General features: G+C 53.5%; 1 protein-coding gene across 2 annotated transcripts; it reads left to right on the top strand.

Annotated features, from left to right (window-relative positions):
• The first annotated feature begins 4,367 nt into the window (after nucleotides 1–4,367).
• Nucleotides 4,368–12,727, top strand: KPNA7 (karyopherin subunit alpha 7). Of its 2 annotated transcripts, none has more exons than XM_075436355.1 (10): nucleotides 4,368–4,433; nucleotides 5,089–5,226; nucleotides 5,792–5,877; nucleotides 7,328–7,596; nucleotides 8,099–8,181; nucleotides 9,367–9,630; nucleotides 9,996–10,229; nucleotides 10,528–10,710; nucleotides 11,429–11,578; nucleotides 12,647–12,727. In XM_075436355.1, exons 1-10 carry the CDS (start codon nucleotides 4,368–4,370, stop codon nucleotides 12,725–12,727), a joined length of 1,554 nt encoding a protein of 517 aa, XP_075292470.1. The 2 variants fall into 2 exon arrangements, with proteins under 2 accessions (XP_075292470.1, XP_009939704.1); XM_009941402.2 differs by having other exon boundaries at nucleotides 5,089–5,232; nucleotides 5,801–5,877.
• The last annotated feature ends 4,845 nt before the right edge of the window (nucleotides 12,728–17,572 follow it).

The raw sequence follows: 17,572 nt of genomic DNA, 5'->3' as shown, positions 1-17,572 counted from the left end.
CCCGCCCAGGAGGAACCGGCGTGGGCTGCGGAGCGAGCGCTGCCTCCCTCCAGGATCGGGCGCCGGGAGGGTGCACCCCAACGAAACAGGAGGAATTTCCAGGCTCCATCCCTGCCACGCTTGGCAATTGCACTGCATCCACCAGCAGTTGCCTCGGCAGCTGGTTCAGGAACCTACATGGATATTTCCTTGGTGTTACTGTAGCTAATCAGTGAAATAAATTTGTTGATGTTAACTTAATGAAGCACATTAGACCTGACGGAGGAAATACGTTGTCTGAGAGCAGGCGGTCAGCGGCTGGCAGGAATCCCTACCTTTGCTCGCTCTCTGCCAGGTGAGCTGCTCCTTTCACCGAAGGGTTGCTCTGAGCAGCTGCTGTGGCCACGAAGCTCCCCGTGACGGAGCCCGGGCTGCTCCTGCCCCAGCTAACCCCGCTGCGGAGATGCCACGCGCTGACATCTTTCCTGACTTTACCTATCCCCGCACGCAGCGAGGGTAAACCTATTAAAGATGAAAAAACAGAGGAGGAAAAACATCAGTGCTTGTATCTCAGGGCTTAAAACTGGTATTTTTAAATCTGCCCCAGCCACAAGCTTAACTAACCTACAGTGGGAGCACGGGGCGAGGGGCGGCAAGGTGGGAGAGAGCAGCCACAAAGAAAACCTCTAAACTGGAACCGCAGCTTTTCATACCTGTCACGATGCAGCTTTTCAGCTCGAGCACACAAGGCTGAGCTCAGGGGACGCTGTCATGTAGATTTAGGGGCTTATCTCCTTTCCTCTCCATTAACTGTGATACCCTCTGACTGTGTTGAAAAGCAAAACGTTTTTTTTTCCTCCAGCCGCTGTCCTCTTTCCTGCTCAGCAAATATCGATCCGCCCGTGTCCTCAACACGGGTTGAAACCAGCCCCACTCATCCTCCGCCTGCTCGCAGGGCTGAGCGATCGCCTGTGCCACCTCTCGTGCCATCGATGACCAAAGCGAAGGCCGGGGAGCGAGGTTGCTAATCAATCTGCATGTGTTTTTCTCTCCCCATCCTCTCCCTCCCTGCGCTGGCAGTGACTGAGGACCGAACAGGATGGGTCTGATCCCGCTTGGCACATGGAGAGGGGATGGAAAGGGCAGAGAGGGAAAGAGCAGCCCAGGAGAACGATAAACTTCTCACAGCCTGGTAGCACATCCACATCCCACAGTGCCTGGGGCGAGAGAGCTCTCCAGGCAGAGGAGCAACTGCTGGGGGCTGGCCGGGGCTGGAAGCTGCCCCCACTTATCTCAGGGTGTGATTTAGAGCCAATTTAATTAAAGCGCTTGGCAAGGTTGCGTGGGCTCATCTATTTCAGCTTGAGCCAGGCCTGTTTTGATTTAGCGTTGGCTGATTAGGAATTAGCTGAAACAAACCGCTCAGAAAACAAAATTAGAGGGTGCACACTAACTTTTGCACCAGATTAAGTTGAATTAAAAAGCAATTGAAATGTAATTTTCCTGTCTCGAGCAGCCAAGAAGCAAGATAATGCAACCGGTGGCACTTGAAGCTTAAAAATGCAGCATCTAGGATTACACGACAGGCTTTTTCATGCCCACAAACAACAGGTTTATCTGAAGGTCTTCTCTCAAACCTTCCCCCTCCACCTTCTGCCCGAAGGAAGGTTCGCTTGCCTTGAAAGGGAGAATCAGTGTGACCCCGGGGTTTGAATCCACGACCTAAGGCAGCCCGGGTACTGCACAGCGTGATTCCGTGGGTATCTCCATGCGGGAAGGAGCTGCCCGGTGAACTCGTTGTTCCCTGTAAGGTGTATAATGCAGTTTGAAATGGCTCCCACGTACATGGCTGGTGGGTGCGAAGGCCCAGGCTGTGCTCCCGGGGTGCAGGGGGTGAAGACCCTGGCGGTGGGTGCTGCTCCCACCCCCCTCCTGCTTCCCACCGCGAGCCCACCGCCCGCTGGGAATCACAATGTGTCCCGTCTCCCTCACAGAAAAAGATGCCAAGCAATTTAAAATCAGGTTTTAACGAAATGTTTTCATAGCTGCTTTCCCTACCTGTTTGGCAAACCCTGCTCCTCCTCTCCCCATCGGCTGGGCCAGGCTGGCACCTCTGCGCACACGAGGGGCACGGAGAGGGTTTTCCGGGGCTTTGCTAAGAAGGGCGATGGGCTGGAGGGCTGGCAAAACCAGGAAGCCTTCAGCGCTTTAGAGTCCCTAAAACCTCCAGCAGAGCTGTAGCCAAGCCCTGCCACGAGCAGTTATTTTGAGGGCTGGGATGCTGCAGTCTCCGTTGGCTGGAGTGGTGGCACGGGCAGGAGGACAAGCTGTGCAAGCAGCCCCAGCATCAGCGTGTAACTGGTGTTAGGGGACTGTAAATGCAAATGACCTCTTGACGAAAGCCGATGGAGACTGCGATAGGCACGTAACGTAGCGTGGTCAGAGCTGCCCAGCAGCTCCAGGCCAAAACCTAAAGGACTCGTGGAGATAACAGGGTCCTGCTGGGTTTCCCTCCATGCTACCTCCTGCTGCAGCCCCACCAGGCTCCAGCCTGGAGGCATTGTACGGGTGCAGGATGGCATCTCCCGTGAAGGGTCTGGCCACAAACTCTGCCCAAAGTGGGCAAAGCATAAACGTATGAAGGAGGCACGGGGAGTGAGCATGGCGGCCCAGGCAGGAGGGCAGCTCCAGAGGGATTCCAGGCTGCTCCGGAGGGAAGGGAAGCAGCTTCAGAGGGAAGGCAGGCAGCTCAGGAGGGATGGCATCTCCATCCACCCCCTTCCAGGTGCATCGAGGTGGCCGTGGCAGAGGAGCAGCTGGGGATAATGAGAGGCTGTTCTGGGAAGAGCCAATCATGGGGGTGAGTTCGGAGGGGTCGTGGCTCCATGGGGGCAATAAAAGAGGCAGCCTGAAGGTGCTGGGGTATGAGAGGGAGCTGGGGTGAGTAATTCTGTCTGTTGTTTGCAGTGGTGGGTGGCTGTCTGTCTGTCTGTTCCCTTCCACCCTATGATGACTGTGGGGCTGTGCTGGGTCTCCTGCTTGACTGGTGTCAGCATAAGGGTTGTAGTGTATCTCTGTTGAGGTGCGGGTGGAGGAACCTAGGACAAGGTCCTGTGCAGCCTGCTCTAGGTGACCCTGTTTTGGCAGGGGGATTGGACTAGATGACCCATAGAGGTCCCTTCCACGCCCTACTATTCTGTGAAGCTCCCCAGAAAGAAGAGACCTTTTGGGGTGCTTCTGTTGGAGGGGGAAATATAGGAAGGGAGGCTGAAGCAGTCCTTGAGGTTTGGGTGTAGGGCTTAAGGCTATGGGGTGTAACTGGCTTGAGCTGAGAGGTGGATGGTCCTAGTCCCTCTGTGAGCTGGGGGAGGTCTGCAGCTTGGTGGCTTGGTTAGCATAAAGAGCTGATGCTGTTGGCATCTGGCCTTGGTTGCTGGGGGAGAGAGAGCACAAAAAAAAATTGTGAAGCCCTTCAAGCTTAAAAAGATGGAAGAAGGGGAGCTCTTGGAGGCTGGTCTGAGACACAGGTGTTGGCTATAAGCCTGGAGAGAAGGTGAAGATGCAACCACCTGTGTGAGTGCATTTATGCACAGCCTGGCTTTAGGGGGCCCTTGGTGGTGTCTGGCTGCTCTGAAAACACCACTGCTTCTGCTGGGTGGAAGCCTGGCTTCTTCTGACAAAAACTGTCTGAAGGCCTGCTCTTGGTCTTATTTGTGTATATGTCTGTGGCTCTTGCTAGGAGATGTTTAGAAATGGTTAGCTGGGTTTCCAGGAGAACCCTTTGCTTAGTTGAACTTGCTCACTTCATCCCACCACCCATGACCTTGTGTATTTTCTACTGGGGGTACCTCAGTGTAGGAAGCCAAGCTGGTCTGTGTGGTGGGAGCGGAGAGTAGGCTTGGATGTGGCTAATTCTCCTTAAATCACACCTGAAGTTTAGCCTTTTGGAGGCAAGAGGCCTTGCAAGGCTTGGGCTCTCTGTCTAAAACCCAAAAGCCCTGGGATCAGAAGCAGAGGAAGGTGGTGTCGCTGTAGATGTGAGAAGTGGTGTGTCCAGCTTCCTCTGGGGATTGTAGCAGCTGTAATTTTTGTAGCCTGGTGTTAAGTGGTGGTTTGTGCTTGTGTTAAGTTCAGTGGCTCAGCTGCTGTGTGTGAGGATCCTGCTGAGCTCTGCTTAGGGCAGGGGACCTCCAGCATCTCCCTTGCTAGGGGAATGGGGGAGAAAATGTGTGGCACAGGCTGTTGGTGGGAGTGGGGGGGCGGGGGTGTCCCAGACCCCTCTGTGGATGGAAGTGGGTGTTGCTGTGCAGCTGTGACCTAACCCTGCTCCATCCTGAACCCCAGAAGCACGTGAAGTCTTTCATCTGGCACCTCTCAAACCTGCTGAGATGCCGGTCATGGAGAAGCACAGTGAGCGGATGAAGAAGTTCAAGAACAAGGGCAAGGACACAGCTGTAAGTACTCCCCTGTGCCATACCCTGCTGACAATGGTGGAGCCTGCTGGGGGTTTGTTTCTTGGCAGGAGCTGGTGGGAAGGCTTCTGAAGGGCAGTTGCCCCCAGATCTACCTGTGTGGGGTAGCAAAGGTGGGGGGGATGGCTCTGCTGGCAGGGATGCTCAGTTAGCTTTTGAGATGTGGTGTGGAGCTGGCTGGGCTGTGAGGAGCGTGGTGGCACAGGCAAGGGGGATGTGAGTTTTGGGTGGGTGGCTCTGAGCTGTGCTGGGGAAGGGAGATGGTTTGGCCCCAGCCTGCTGAGCTCTCTGCCACAGCTGTCCCTGTGGAGAGCGGGCTGCTATGGAATGTCAGACCACAGGATCTGTCAACTTGCTTTAAGCCAGTAGAGGAGATGAGTGTTTGCCTTTCAGGTTCAGCAAATCTACTTTTAAAAACACTCACTGATTGCTGGTTCATCCAGTAGCCCGTGTCCTTGAGAGGCTTTACTCTGTCCCATCTCCTACATAATCCTCCGAGGCCATAGCTAGGAGCTGCCTGAGAGCAGATGTCCAACACTCCTTGTGTAGGAAACCTGTGACGGAAGGTTGTGGAGCTGAGCTCCTTGGGGAATTGGGTGATGCGGACACCGGTGGGATGGTGATTTTCTCCCTCCAGGCCATGCGGAGGCAGAGAGTGGAGGTGAACATCGAGCTGCGGAAGGCCAAGAAGGATGAGCAGATCCTGAAGCGGAGGAGTATTTCAATCAGTTTGATGGATGAGAGCTCCTCTCTGGGAGAAGACAAAAGAAATGAGGTAAGTGCTGGGCGCTCTGCGCATGGCCAGATTCAGTACTGCAGCACATGGCTTGTGCAGTAGGTATCATCTACTGCTTGGACCACCACCAAGTCCACCTCAAGTGACCTGGGTTAAATAGCCAGTGCCATTCCTGATGGCCATGCCCAGTGCTGGGGAGTGTTCTAGACTGCCTAGCCCTTTTTCTGTGTTACTTTGCATGGAGATGATGTCCTGTGTGGCTTCCCTTGATGGCAAGTAGAACTGGCTGGTGCTCCAGCTCGTTGGGAGCTGGGAAAGCTCCTGTCTGGCTCCTTGCATGGTGAGGGGTAATTACTGAGCTCGTAGGCCCATTGCGGTGTGTCAGTGACTCCTTCTGTGCTTGATTATAAGGATTAGTTGCCTTGAAGGCTTTTGTGGATTCTCTTCCTCTGCCTCATCTCGAAACTGCATTGCATAAAGAACAGACATTGCTTAGATATGAAGTGGTGATGGACTTGGGTCTAGACAGCTGATTGACTGCGGAGATTAAACTGGAGGGAGTCCTGGCTTGCTGTCTGACTCTGAATCATTCCCTGTGACACAGACTACTCAGCTGTCCTTGGAGGAAATCGTTGAAGGTGTGAATGGGAGCAACACCAAGCTGCAGCTGCAGGCTACGCAGGCTGCCAGGTATGCTGCTCTGTGCTGGGAGGGAGGTGGCTGACGGAGCTGCGGTGGGTCCTGTCAGCAGAAGGCCTTTCCTCCTGTTTAAAGAGCTCTCTGAAGACATGACAAAGGGGGAAAGGAGCCTGGAAACCCAAACTACTCTGAGGGACCTCAGATGGTGCCTGGTTTGTGCCTGGTGTGCCTTGCTTGGCTCCATCTGCAGTGTCTGTGACAGGGACCTGCGGGGTTGAACCTAACCAAGGGATGGGTGGTGGCTCCTGGAGCTGCTCCCCTTGCTGTCCCTGTGCTGGGGCAGGGACCAGGTTGGATCCCACCAGCTGGTGTGGTGGTTGGGACAAAACCAAGTGCCAAAGGCTTGGGCAGGACAAGGGCTGGAAAGCCTGGGTCTTTGAGGGCTGCTGCTGAGCAGGACTGTCCCCACCTGGGTGGGTGCAGGAGGGATCACAGGGTGCCATCATTGCCCAGCTGGCAGCAAAGACATCTCCCAAGGGTCCAGGAGAGGCTGCATTGCTGCTGGTGCTTGCTTGGCTGGCTCAAGCTGCCAGCTCGGCAATCTGCCCATGTGCCAGGGGACCAGTGCTGTTCCCAACGGCTGTGAGGATGGCTGCTTGTGGCTGTCCCTGCTCCCAGAAAGCAGATCAAAAGCTTTGCTCCAGAGGGGTTAACCACAGGCTGGCCAGAGCAGACCCTAAAGAGGCAAGTTTTGACTAGCTCCATGACCTGCTGTGCAGTGCAGAGCTGGCTTTCTGCCTGTCCCTGTTGGGTGCCCTCATGGCACACCCCACTGCAGTGGGGTGCTGGTGCCAGCACTGTGCAGCTCTGAGCTGTGGGTTCATGCCTCCAGGCTACCCTCGCTCAGCGCCTGCTGAGCCAGCCAGGCTGGGAAGAGGATCTGTCAGAAAGCATTTCTTTTTCTGGCTTGCTTTGACTTGATCAATGCCCTGATGCCATCTCCCAGGCAGCTTCATGTGCTTCTGCACTGGTGTGAGGCAGGGAACAGCAGCGGGGAGTTGGTGACTGTGTTTTCTAGTTGGAAAAGCAGTCTGTGAAACCTCCTTAGAAAAGTGAGCTCTGGCCAGCACTCCTGAGCCAGGGAGCAGCAGAGGCAGGCTTGCAGGCTGTAAGACAACAACTGGCATATATTGACTCTTCACTGTCTTGAACTCCTGCAAGGTGGGGAGCATGGGACAGTGTTGTCATGGTCTCAAAAGGGTAAGTGGAGTGTTGTGCTGTAACAGCCAGCCTGCTGTTGCTTCAGCATCTTAGATGTGTCTCCTGCAGAAGCTTCTCTATGGCAACTCCTCTGCCAGAGGTCTTGCTGACATGGGATGTTGAACTAGCATCTTAAGAGATCCTAGATGCTTCCCTTGCAGGCCGCAGCCTTGTACCTGGCTACAGGCTTATGGTGTGGGAGGGCTTCTCATGGTGGGCTGTGCTGTGTCATCTCTTGCAGAAGAATGCTGTCCAGGCAGAAGAACCCCCCTATCAATCAGATCATCGAGCTGAGGATCATCCCCAGGCTGGTTGAGTTCCTGACCCGTGCTGACAATGCTCCTCTGCAGTTCGAAGCAGCCTGGGCACTGACCAACATAGCCTCTGGCACCTCTGACCACACCAAGGCGGTGGTGGAGGGAGGTGCCATTCCAGCCTTCATCTCCCTCCTGTCCTCCCCACACATGCACATCAGCGAGCAGTCTGTGTGGGCACTGGGCAACATTGCAGGTGAGTGGAGGTCTCCAGGCCTGGGGGCATGTAGAGGGCCACTGCCCAAGCCAGTGCTGGAGAGCTGCAAATGTTGATGCTCCTCAAGATAGCCTTCTCTCCCTGCAGCTTTGTCTCCAAGCTGCTGCCCTGTTGAAACCCTTAAGCCTTCAGTCCCTTCATGTGGCCTGGCAGGCTTCAAGATGCTGTGGTGGTTCTGTAAGAGGTCTTTGGCCAAAGCCAAGTGCAAGGCTCCAAGCTACTGGGATGGTCTAACCCACTAGTGTTGTCAGTAGGGAGAATAGACTGGGTTGTGTCTGGTTAGCCTGCCACAAACCGGCCAGGATGGCACTCCAGCCTACCTGGTAAATCCTCCATGCCTGAAAAGTCACACTGGTGTGTGACTGGTGAGTGAGCTCAGTCACCCAGCCCTGGCCTCTGCCTGCAGGTCTGGCTGCTACTTGAAATGGGCTGTTTTGTGACTTGGGCAGATACATAAACAACCCTTTTTTCATCTGTACAGGTGATGGTCCCCTATACAGAGATGCTCTTATCAATTGCAATGTGATTCCTGCCTTGCTGGCTCTGGTGTCACCTGTAACTCCAGTAAATAACCTTCCTTTTCTTGACTTAATCTCTCTTAATCCCTTGGGTACTGGGTGAATGGTGGGCTTTCATCTGCCTTGTAAGCAACAAACTGTTTGTATAGTTGAATGAGACCCTGACCTAAACTGCTCTTAATGACCCTGCCTCTCACTATATGCAAAGCTGGGGGTGCCAAGCAGATGGTCTTCAAGTCAATGTGGTGTCCTCTGGCCTTAGCTTTCCTATCCAGCTTTGACCATCTCAGGCTAGAAAGAAGGTGGAACTGGTACAAGGTAAACTTGCATATGGAAGGGCTGAACTTGCACTTCAAGCTTCCTCCTGCTGCTTTTTGGGTGACTCTAAACTGCTGGGTTTGTGGCTTATCTCTGACCTTCTGCAGTGGTGCCTGTCCTGCTGCTTTCTCAGGCTCTGGGGGAGAAGGACCTTCTCAGAGAAGTGTAAGGGGGACCAAGAAGATCTCAGGGGCTGTAACAGTGGTACCAATGCCTCCAGGTGTCCCACCCCTGGATGTGGTGGAAGCTGTATGCTTTCTGTAGGCATAACTGTAGTCTTGCAGGCTGGTGTTAAGAATACACCATCTAGGCCTTCTGTTAGTCTATATAGCATGATCTTTTTTAAAGACACTTCTGGCTGCTCTGTTGCTGGCCCAACTCACCCTTGCCTCCTGGGGAGCCCTGTGGAAGAAACATGACAAAACACAAGTTTGTAGATGCATATACCTTGGTAGCTATGATGCTTTGAACGTAGCTCCAGTGCCCTCCTGGGAGCATCCTTACTGGGATGAACTGTCTGGATGATGCAACTTAATCAGATCCTCAAGGTGCCCTACTGTAGAACAATGAGCTGCTAATATTAAAAACAAATTCCTGATCTTGTCTAAAGAATGCTCTGTAATTTGTCCAAGGACCCAGCAAATGAGCTGTTTGGTACCTTTGTTAGTCATCGTAGCTTGTCACACCACCAGAGCTGAAGTTATTGGAACTTAATATTGGGCAGGGAGAAGGTGAATCTACTGTCTTAGTCACTTACCTGTTTCATCTCCCTGCTTCAAATAAGCCACAGCCCCTAAGAAGGCTGCTTCTGGCTACTGGATAACATCTCTGAGCTGTAAGGACCAGAAGTGGGGTGCTACCTCTTACTTATTTGTTGCTGCAGTGAGGATCTTACACCTCTGTTGTATTTCAGATTGGGTTCCTGAGGAACATCACATGGACACTATCAAACCTCTGTAGGAACAAGAACCCCTACCCTCCCCTGGATGCAGTGAAAATGGTGCTGCCAGTCCTCATCTGCCTCATGAAACATGAGGACAAGGACATAATTTCTGACTCCTGCTGGGCTGTTTCCTATCTGACTGACGGCTCCAATGATCGCATCCAAATTGTGGTGGATACAGGGATTCTTCCAAGACTGGTGGAACTCATGTCCAGCCTGGAGCTGATTGTTATGGTAGGAAACAATTGGCAATCTCCAGCCTCTAGTCCCTTAATGTAGGAACATCTGAGGAGAGGGGAGGCATGTCTCCTTGCTACATGTGGCTAGCGTGGTCTGCTGTCTCCTCAGACTGCAGTATTGATGGCTTGTTTGCCAAGCCACTGTTTCATTCCAGCTTGCTGCGGCTGGCAGAGTGGCTAGGAACTCGAAAGCTGCTTAGAGCAAGATAGGATGATGATAGGTCTGTAAATACAATGGTAATCACCTGTGATCCTTTCTCCATTTGAAGGATTGAGTACTTACTGAGGGGTCTTGCTGGACTTTCTGGTATGTATGCCTTGAGGTAAGGATTCTCCTTGTCTCCTTTAATCTCTGTCTAGACTCCAGCTCTCCGTGCAGTTGGGAATATAGTCACAGGGACTGATAAGCAGACGCAGCTAGCTATTGATGCTGGTGTCTTGGATGTCCTGCCCCGTCTCCTGCGACATGCAAAGCCAACCATACAGAAGGAAGCTGCATGGATGCTCAGTAACATTGCAGCAGGGCCTTCCCGGCACATCCAACAACTCATCACCTGTGGGTTGCTGCCACCTTTGGTGGAGCTGCTCGATAAGGTAAGGGATGGGTGCTGCAGAAGCAGTGCTGAGGTTCATGAAGTCTGTGATGCCTCATTGGTGAAGCACTCAGCATGTGCCCAGGAGCCACCTGAGCAGTCTGTTTCAAAGCTGTTGAGATCCTTGGAACAGCCTGGGCTGCTCTTGGCAGCTCTGCTGGGTGTCCACCCATCGCTCAAAGGCCTGGGGAAGGTGGGTCAGTCCAAACAGAATGTGAGGGAAATGGCTGTCCTTGCCTCACTCTGATCCTGGAGGGATGCTGAAGCTCAGGAGTGCCTTCACTGTGCTACTCTTCCAGGGGGACTTCAAAGCCCAGAAGGAGGCTGTGTGGGCAGCAGCCAACTTCATGACCGGAGGCACTGTGGAGCAAGTGGTGGAGCTTGTCCAGTCTGGGGTCCTCAAACCTCTGCTCAACCTGCTCTTGGCCAAAGACAGCAAAACTATCCTGATCATCCTGGATATCATTTCAAATCTCTTTCTGGTAAGATCTACTCTCTCTTGAATTCCTTCCCAAAGAGAGCAGTGAGGTGTGAGCTGTTGTGTGGCTGGAACAGCTCCTCCTATGGCAGCTACTGATCTTGCAGCAGTAAGAGTTAGACTTTGTGTTGTCAAACTTGTTCTTAGACACCCTTGTGTTGTCCAAAGGGCTTAGCAAGATTAAGATCGCAAGGTGTTTCTCCTTACCTACTGTGGCTTTAGTCCCCTTCTGGGAAGAGAAAGAGGTTATGTGTTAATCCAAGCTGGGCAGAGGTGTAGGTCTTGTAGAAACACAATGGCAGAGAAATCGAGTGGTCCTGGGGGCATTTCAGCTCAGCTCCCTGCCAACTGATGTCTGTGTACCTCCTGCTTGAAAGCCTGCTGCTTGTAGCACCTTTGAGCCAGTGAAATGACTTTTGCAAATGAAATAGTGGGTGGCCGGTCACACCTCCTGCTTCTCTGTGTGTGGTTGTGAGTCGAGTCTGGCTAGCTGGCTTGGTTGGCAGTCAAGCCAGTGTGCAGTAACCCCAGCAGGGACTGGTGTTTCTTAGGCATAGGAGTCACATCCCCAGGATCTCTGCTAAACACACATCGGGTAGGGACTGGTCACTTGTAGATCACTTGCTGGACTGGTCACTTGTAGATCGGGGTCTTACAGTCAAGACCATCTCAGACCCCTTACTGATGTGAGGTTGTTTGCCTGCTTGGTTATCTGATGTCAGACAGCTGAGAAGCTGGGAGAGACTGAAAGGTTGTGTCTGCTGGTGGAAGAGCTTGATGGTCTGGAGAAAATTGAAGCCTTGCAAACCCATGAGAACAGCACAGTCTACCAAGCTGCACTGAATATCATCGAGAAATACTTTTCTGGTGAGGTATGTGAGCTCCTGATGTTTTTTACGTGAAAACACGAAGCCATTGCACACTGGAATAAAGCACTGACTTTAAGGATGCTGAAATGGGTTTTTGGGAGAGATCTTTATGTGGCTAGAGTAGTCCTTGCAGCTTGTTCCAGTTGCTTTTAAAGGTCTGTAAAAGCTCTGAGCTGTCAGCTGATGAGGTGCACAACAGATATGGATGCCTTGATAGCATTTTGCTGCTGGAGTTTAAACTGGCATCAGCTGGAATTACTGCAGTTGCTGATATGAATAACAAATGTGGAGAATTTTCCTCCTTTGGAGCTGAGCTAGCTTGTCACTATGAATGGAAGCCTCCTACTCAGCTGATAACTGTGCTCAGGTCCTGTTTGGATTACTTGACCCTTCTCATGCTAATGAACTTGTGGAAAAAGAGGATAGGATGCCAGCTAGCAGTTCCAAGAGTCCCACAACTGTCACAGATGCTATGCTTGGTCCTAGTCTTAGTCTTGCAGATGGGGAAACATGAGGGAAGAGGCTTAGCGGTTCAGCAGATCTTAGAGCTGAGGCTTAGTCTAGACCCAAACTGCAGCAGCAGGGAGCAAATGTCTGCTATAGTCCTCTGCCCAGAACAGGGTCTGCGGGATGTCCCTGTGAGAGGGTGTGGAGGAAGCTCTCCTGCACCAGCACCTGCCTGAGGGGCTGGATGCCAGGGGCAATGTCTCTCCCAAGCAGCCCTGGCTTGCTGCTGTTCCAAGCAGGCTATTTAATCTGAGTGCTGCCACTCCAGCCGCTCTTTTCTTCTGCTTCTGGTGTCTGAGCCTGCAGACTTGGCTGCTTCTTGTGTGTGAGATGCAGGGACAGTGTCGCTTCAGCGTGCTGTGAAGAACAGGAGGACTTGGTCTGGTCTCCAGTGGTCCTGTAAGTGTCAAGCTGATCTTAACAGCTTGATACAGCAGCAGAGCTTTTGAAAACAAGAATAAAACAGTAAGCTGCTGTAGAAAACTTCTGGCAAACTCTGATGCAAAAATGTTAGGCTTATTGAGATGCAGAACCTTTAACTGGTGGCTATCAACTTCCTCCTAGGAAAATCCAGACCTGCAGCCTGGCACTGGCCAAGATGGACTATATGATTTCTCAGTGGAGAAGCAAGACTTCAACTTCTGAAGATGAAGCACTACACAGCTCTGAGCTGGTGGGTGGAGGTGTCTTGGGTACAGCTCAGACATCCACACCAAGGGGAGTAGGGATGCTGAGTCTTTTTATTTGTCAATAAATTGCACTTCTGGCTTTGTATTTCTGGCCTTTGATTAATTTTTTTCTCATAAGCTTTTTTCCATAATGTCTTAATCCCTCCAGAAGTGTATGGGAGCTCCTATGTACTTTCTGCATGGAAAGCACAGCCAGAAATTTTAAGTGCATTAAGCTACTGGAGAGCAGCATGTCACTACCACTTCCACCTGGGTCTTGGTCCTTGTGCTGAAACTTTCAGGCTGGACTTGGAGTGGTTGAAGTGGCTCTGAGAAACCGTTCAAGAGGTGTTTCACTCTTCCGCAGGCAAAACCATCTCTGTGTGAGAGGAGATGCTTCTAGCAGAGAAGGAAGTTGGCCAGGGGAAGGTGGGTTGCTCACTCCTGTGTGTGCTGCTCCACAGGGAAGTATTGGGGTCTAGACACAGGAGTAAATGCTGGTCCTTTGGCAGCAAGGCTGTGTCAGAGGCTGCTGCTGCCCTGGGAGCTAATTCACCTCCCACTGTATCTTCCCAGATGTTCCTGGAGCCCCTTGATCTGGCTGCTCTTTGATAGAGAGGACCTGAATTTCAGGTTTCCATTGCATGTCACTGCCCCTTGCTCTCTCCAAGCCCTCAAACTTTGATCTCTAGCTGTGGGCTGAGCAGAAGGTGAGGATAGAATTGATGTGGCCCTCAAGTCCAGCTTGCAGCAAGCTCTGCTGCCCTGCATACATCCCTGCAGCTATAGGTACTGCTCTGCTAGCAGATGCATAGCACAAATGTTCTGTGCTGCAGGTTCCCAACAAGGTGCTGGACACTGCTCCACCCTTGTAGTGTTGGGGTGTGGAAGGCTCTGCTTCGTGTCCTTCATCCCCCAGGGCTGGAAGATATTGCAAGGGTTTTGCTCTGTGCAGGATGGGGGTGGCAGCTTCCCCCTCCCTGCTCTGAGGGGTTTGACTCTTCAGAATAACCCCCAGTGGGTTCAGGGCTTTGCTTCCTCAGAATCAGTGGGAGGTGAGGTGACAGATAAAATTAATCTGAAGGGAAAATCTTCTCTCCATGAAGCAGAACCTCCTCTTCCACCCTGGATCTGTTAATCAGAGGATTTATGTATTTCTCCTCTAGACCATCTAGGAAAAAGGGAGTTGGTAGTTGAAGTCTGGTTGTGCTGCATGCCCTGCAAGGAGGTGTGCAGCCCTGATCATGTGTGCTAGAGCTGGGTGTAATTTATTTAATATTAAAATGCTGAAACTGATGAATTGCAAAGTGCTGCTTGGTTTTTAGCTCTGGATCCAAAGCTATGTACTTAAAACTGATAAAGCAATACCTGAACCTGCAGCTGAAACAAGTGCCTGTGCAAATCCTTTCTTTGTGCCATGGGTTAACACAAAGGGCTCTGGCTCTGCTGCATCCACCTTCTTGTTCCTGACAAGGCTGATGCAGCATCTGAAAATGGTCAGATTTCACCAGGTAAAATGAATCTGAGGCAGGTGCTTTCTCAGTGTAACTGGAGATGCAGACTGGAGCTGGGGTCTGTGTGGCTGCCCTGACTTTGGACTGTGGTCCAGCACGGACCTCATGGCCGCTTGGGTGGCAGGGCTGGTGTTTGCTGATGCTCTGCTGAGTTAAAGCCAGCTAGAAGAGAAAGGGCAGAGCTATTTGACTTTTTTTCCTGCTTTCCTGTGTGTGCCGGAGATGAGCCTGCAGTAGATGGTGTTATGCAGAGCCCTGGGACAAAAGCTTCTTGCTTCCACTGTCGTGGCCTTAAGCTGCAATAAAATAGCATCCCTGTAGCCCTGACTGTGATGGAGAGAAAAACATGTCCCTACTCTTAAGAATACTGGTATGTGCCTGCTTCCCTGTGCTGCAGGGCAAGCAAAGCGGAGGAGGTGTTTGGGGTGGCACTGCTGCTGTCGTCCCATGGGGGTCAGAGACCCAGGACCAGAATGGCGAGGCTGCTGGGCTGTACCTGCCTGCTGCTGTGTCATGGGCGTGCAAGCGACCTCCAGGCAGCCGCTTGCCCAGTTAATGGAGCTGATCTCTGCTCACTGCTGGCCCTGGTTCTCCTGCCCAAGGTGCAGGCAGCAGCCACTGTAGCAATTTTGGCTTCGGTGCTCAGCTCGGTGGGGTTGGGGCCACCCACTTCTCCCAGTGGGATGGGATGGAGCATCCATGGGGCCCTGAGAGGGTGAGATCCTGCCGTGCTGCTTCCCAAGAGCAGCTCAACCTCCCTCTAGAGATGCACAGAAAAAGCAGTTTTTCTAATTAAAGCATCCTGTGTCCTAGTCCCAGAGGAGGCTGCTCGGTCCCCACATCGCTGTGGAGTAGGAACAGGCGCTGCCAGTGCCCGTGGTGGCCTGTTTGCCCTGGATTAGAGCCCAATTAATTTATGCAGATGGACAGGGTCTCTGCTAATACTTTTATGCCTAATTGTTCACTTCCTGCCACCATGGGAGCACCCTGCAGCTTCCCTGGCACCGTACAGACTTGTTGCCCAGGTCTGGCTTTGCGGGAGCAGGTGGAAGGAGATTTCTGTGGCTGTCTCTGAGGCTGCACGCCCGGAGCTTGCAGGAGCTGGTTCAGGGAGCTACGTGAGCCAAAACCCGCTGGCTGGTGAGAAGGAAAAGGAGGTGGGAGAAATGGCTTTGGGCAAGATGGGCTGGGCAGGAGGCGGGGGTCTGCCCGGGGCAGGCAGCATCCCGGTGTGGGGATCGAGCTGGGTTAGCGGTGCTAAGGAGGGGAAGGCTGGAGAAGGGGATTTTAAGGAAGAATTTGGGTGAGGAAAAGCATTGCCTGAGCTTCCAGATCTGCTGCTGCACCTGATGCTTGGCTGTAAATCCCTGAGGCTTCCTCCTTTTCTCCACTGCTATTTTGCTTTCTCCCTGGAATTTCTGGGGAAAGTCTTTTTCCTCCTCTTGACCCTGCGAAGAGGCGGGCAGAGCAAATTTAAAAAGCCAGGTATTCACTACTTGTGCTGGGTCATGGGTACCCTCAGCACGTGCCGGAGCGGAGAGCCCAGCCTCAGCTGTTCGGTGTGAAGCAAGGCTGGCCCCAAGGTTTGTGTCTGTACAGGGAGCTGGCAGGGGTTCCTGTCTCTGGAGGGGTTCAGGATTTAGGGATTTTTCCATTTACAGTGATTTTGGAGGGGGAGGGGGATGTTTTATGGGATGCTTTTTTTTAATTGGCCGTTCATGAATCAATAGTTGAGGTTGGGTCAGGAAGAGAAGGACGGAGGGATGGGGCACGGCGCAGATGGCGGGCAGCAGCACCCGATGTTAGCAGCTGTTAGCCTGTGAGTGGGGGATGCGGGGACGTGGGGACCCTTCAGGGTGGGTTCTGGGGGCTGAGCCTGTGGTCCCAGCTGCCCGGGGCTGCGGGTGCTGCTCCCAAACCCCACGTGCTTGATGCAGACATATTCACACACGTCCCCTTGCCATTTTCCGCACCAAGCTCCATGCCACAGCCACGTCACCCACCCTGCACGTCAGCCCCATGCACCCCTAGATGTCCTGCACATGGGTCAGGGCAATCCCAAGCACAAATCCAAGCTGTGTGGAGAATGGACTGAGAGCAGCCCTGAGGAGCAGGACTTGAGGGTGCTGGCTGACGAGAAGCTCAACATGACCCGGCAGTGCACGCTGGCAGCCCTGAAGGCCAACTGTCCCCTGGGCTGCATCCCCAGCAACGTGGGCACAGGGCGAGGGGGGGTTCTGCCCCTCTGCCCCGCTCTGCTGAGACCCCACCAGGATTCCTGCGTCCAGCTCTGGAGCCCTCAGCACAGGACAGAGCTGGAGCTGTGGGAGCGGCGCCAGAGGAGGCCCCAGCAGTGATCCAAGGGCTGGAACCCCTCTGGCTGGGAGGAAAGGCTGGGAGAGCTGGGGCTGGTCAGCCCGGGGGAGAGAAGGCTGCGGGGAGACCTGACAGCAGCTGCCAGTGCCTGGAGGGGCTGCGAGAGAGCTGGAGAGGGGCTTTTTACAGGGGCATGGAGTGACAGGACAAGGGGTGATGGTTTTAAACTGAAAGAGGGGAGATTTAGACTGGATACAAGGAAGAAATTCTTCACCATGAGGGTGGTGAGGCCCTGGCCCAGGCTGCCCAGAGGAGCTGTGGCTGCCCCCTCCCTGGCAGGGTTCAAGGCCAGGTTGGATGGGGCTTGGAGAACCCTGGTCTGGTGGAAGGGGTCCCTGCCCATGGCAGGAGGTGGGACTGGATGATCAATAAGGTCATTTCCAAACCAAACGGTACTGGGATTCTGGGATTTGTGACCTTGAACTTCCTCCCTCAAGGCTTTGAGCACCCTGGGCTGGTGGAAGGCATCCCTGCTAACGGCAGGAGGTGGAACTGAATGATCGATAAGGTCATTTCCAACCCAAACCGTGCTGGGATTTTGGGATTTGAGACCTTGAACTTCCTCCCTCCAGCCTCTGAGCACCCTGGACTGGTGGAAGGCGTCCCTGCCCATGGCAGGAGGTGGAACTGGATGATCGATAGCGTCGTTTCCAACCCAAACCGTGCTGGGATTCTGGGATTTTGGGATTCTGGGGTTCTGTGCCACCCCCAGCGTCCTCCCCCTCGCCAGGGGGCGCTGCCCCCTCCCTCACCCCCCCCATCCGCGCATGCGCCCCACCCACCCTCCGACCTTCCCGTGATGGCGGCGGGACGCGGCCGCGCCGCGCCGCGCCCTGACGTCACCGCCCTCCAGGCGTGCGCGGGGCGGGGCGGAGGCGGGGGGCGTGGCCAGCGCTTTTCTCCTCGGTCTGGCGGCGGCGGCGGCGGCTGAG

The sequence above is a fragment of the Opisthocomus hoazin genome, chromosome 15, assembly GCF_030867145.1.
Source record: "Opisthocomus hoazin isolate bOpiHoa1 chromosome 15, bOpiHoa1.hap1, whole genome shotgun sequence".
Taxonomy (NCBI): Eukaryota; Metazoa; Chordata; class Aves; order Opisthocomiformes; family Opisthocomidae; genus Opisthocomus; species Opisthocomus hoazin.
Note: the sequence above shows the minus strand (reverse complement) of the source record. Positions and strands in the feature narration are given on the sequence as shown.

Excerpts from the sequence above, each read along its gene's own strand:
- KPNA7 (XM_075436355.1), top strand. The coding sequence starts at position 4,368 with ATGCCGGTCATGGAGAAGCACAGTGAGCGGATGAAGAAGTTCAAGAAC. Across the intron at positions 5,227-5,791 it reads GAGAAGACAAAAGAAATGAG|ACTACTCAGCTGTCCTTGGA; the intron begins GTAAGTGCTGGG and ends CCTGTGACACAG. Across the intron at positions 8,182-9,366 it reads TGGTGTCACCTGTAACTCCA|ATTGGGTTCCTGAGGAACAT; the intron begins GTAAATAACCTT and ends GTTGTATTTCAG.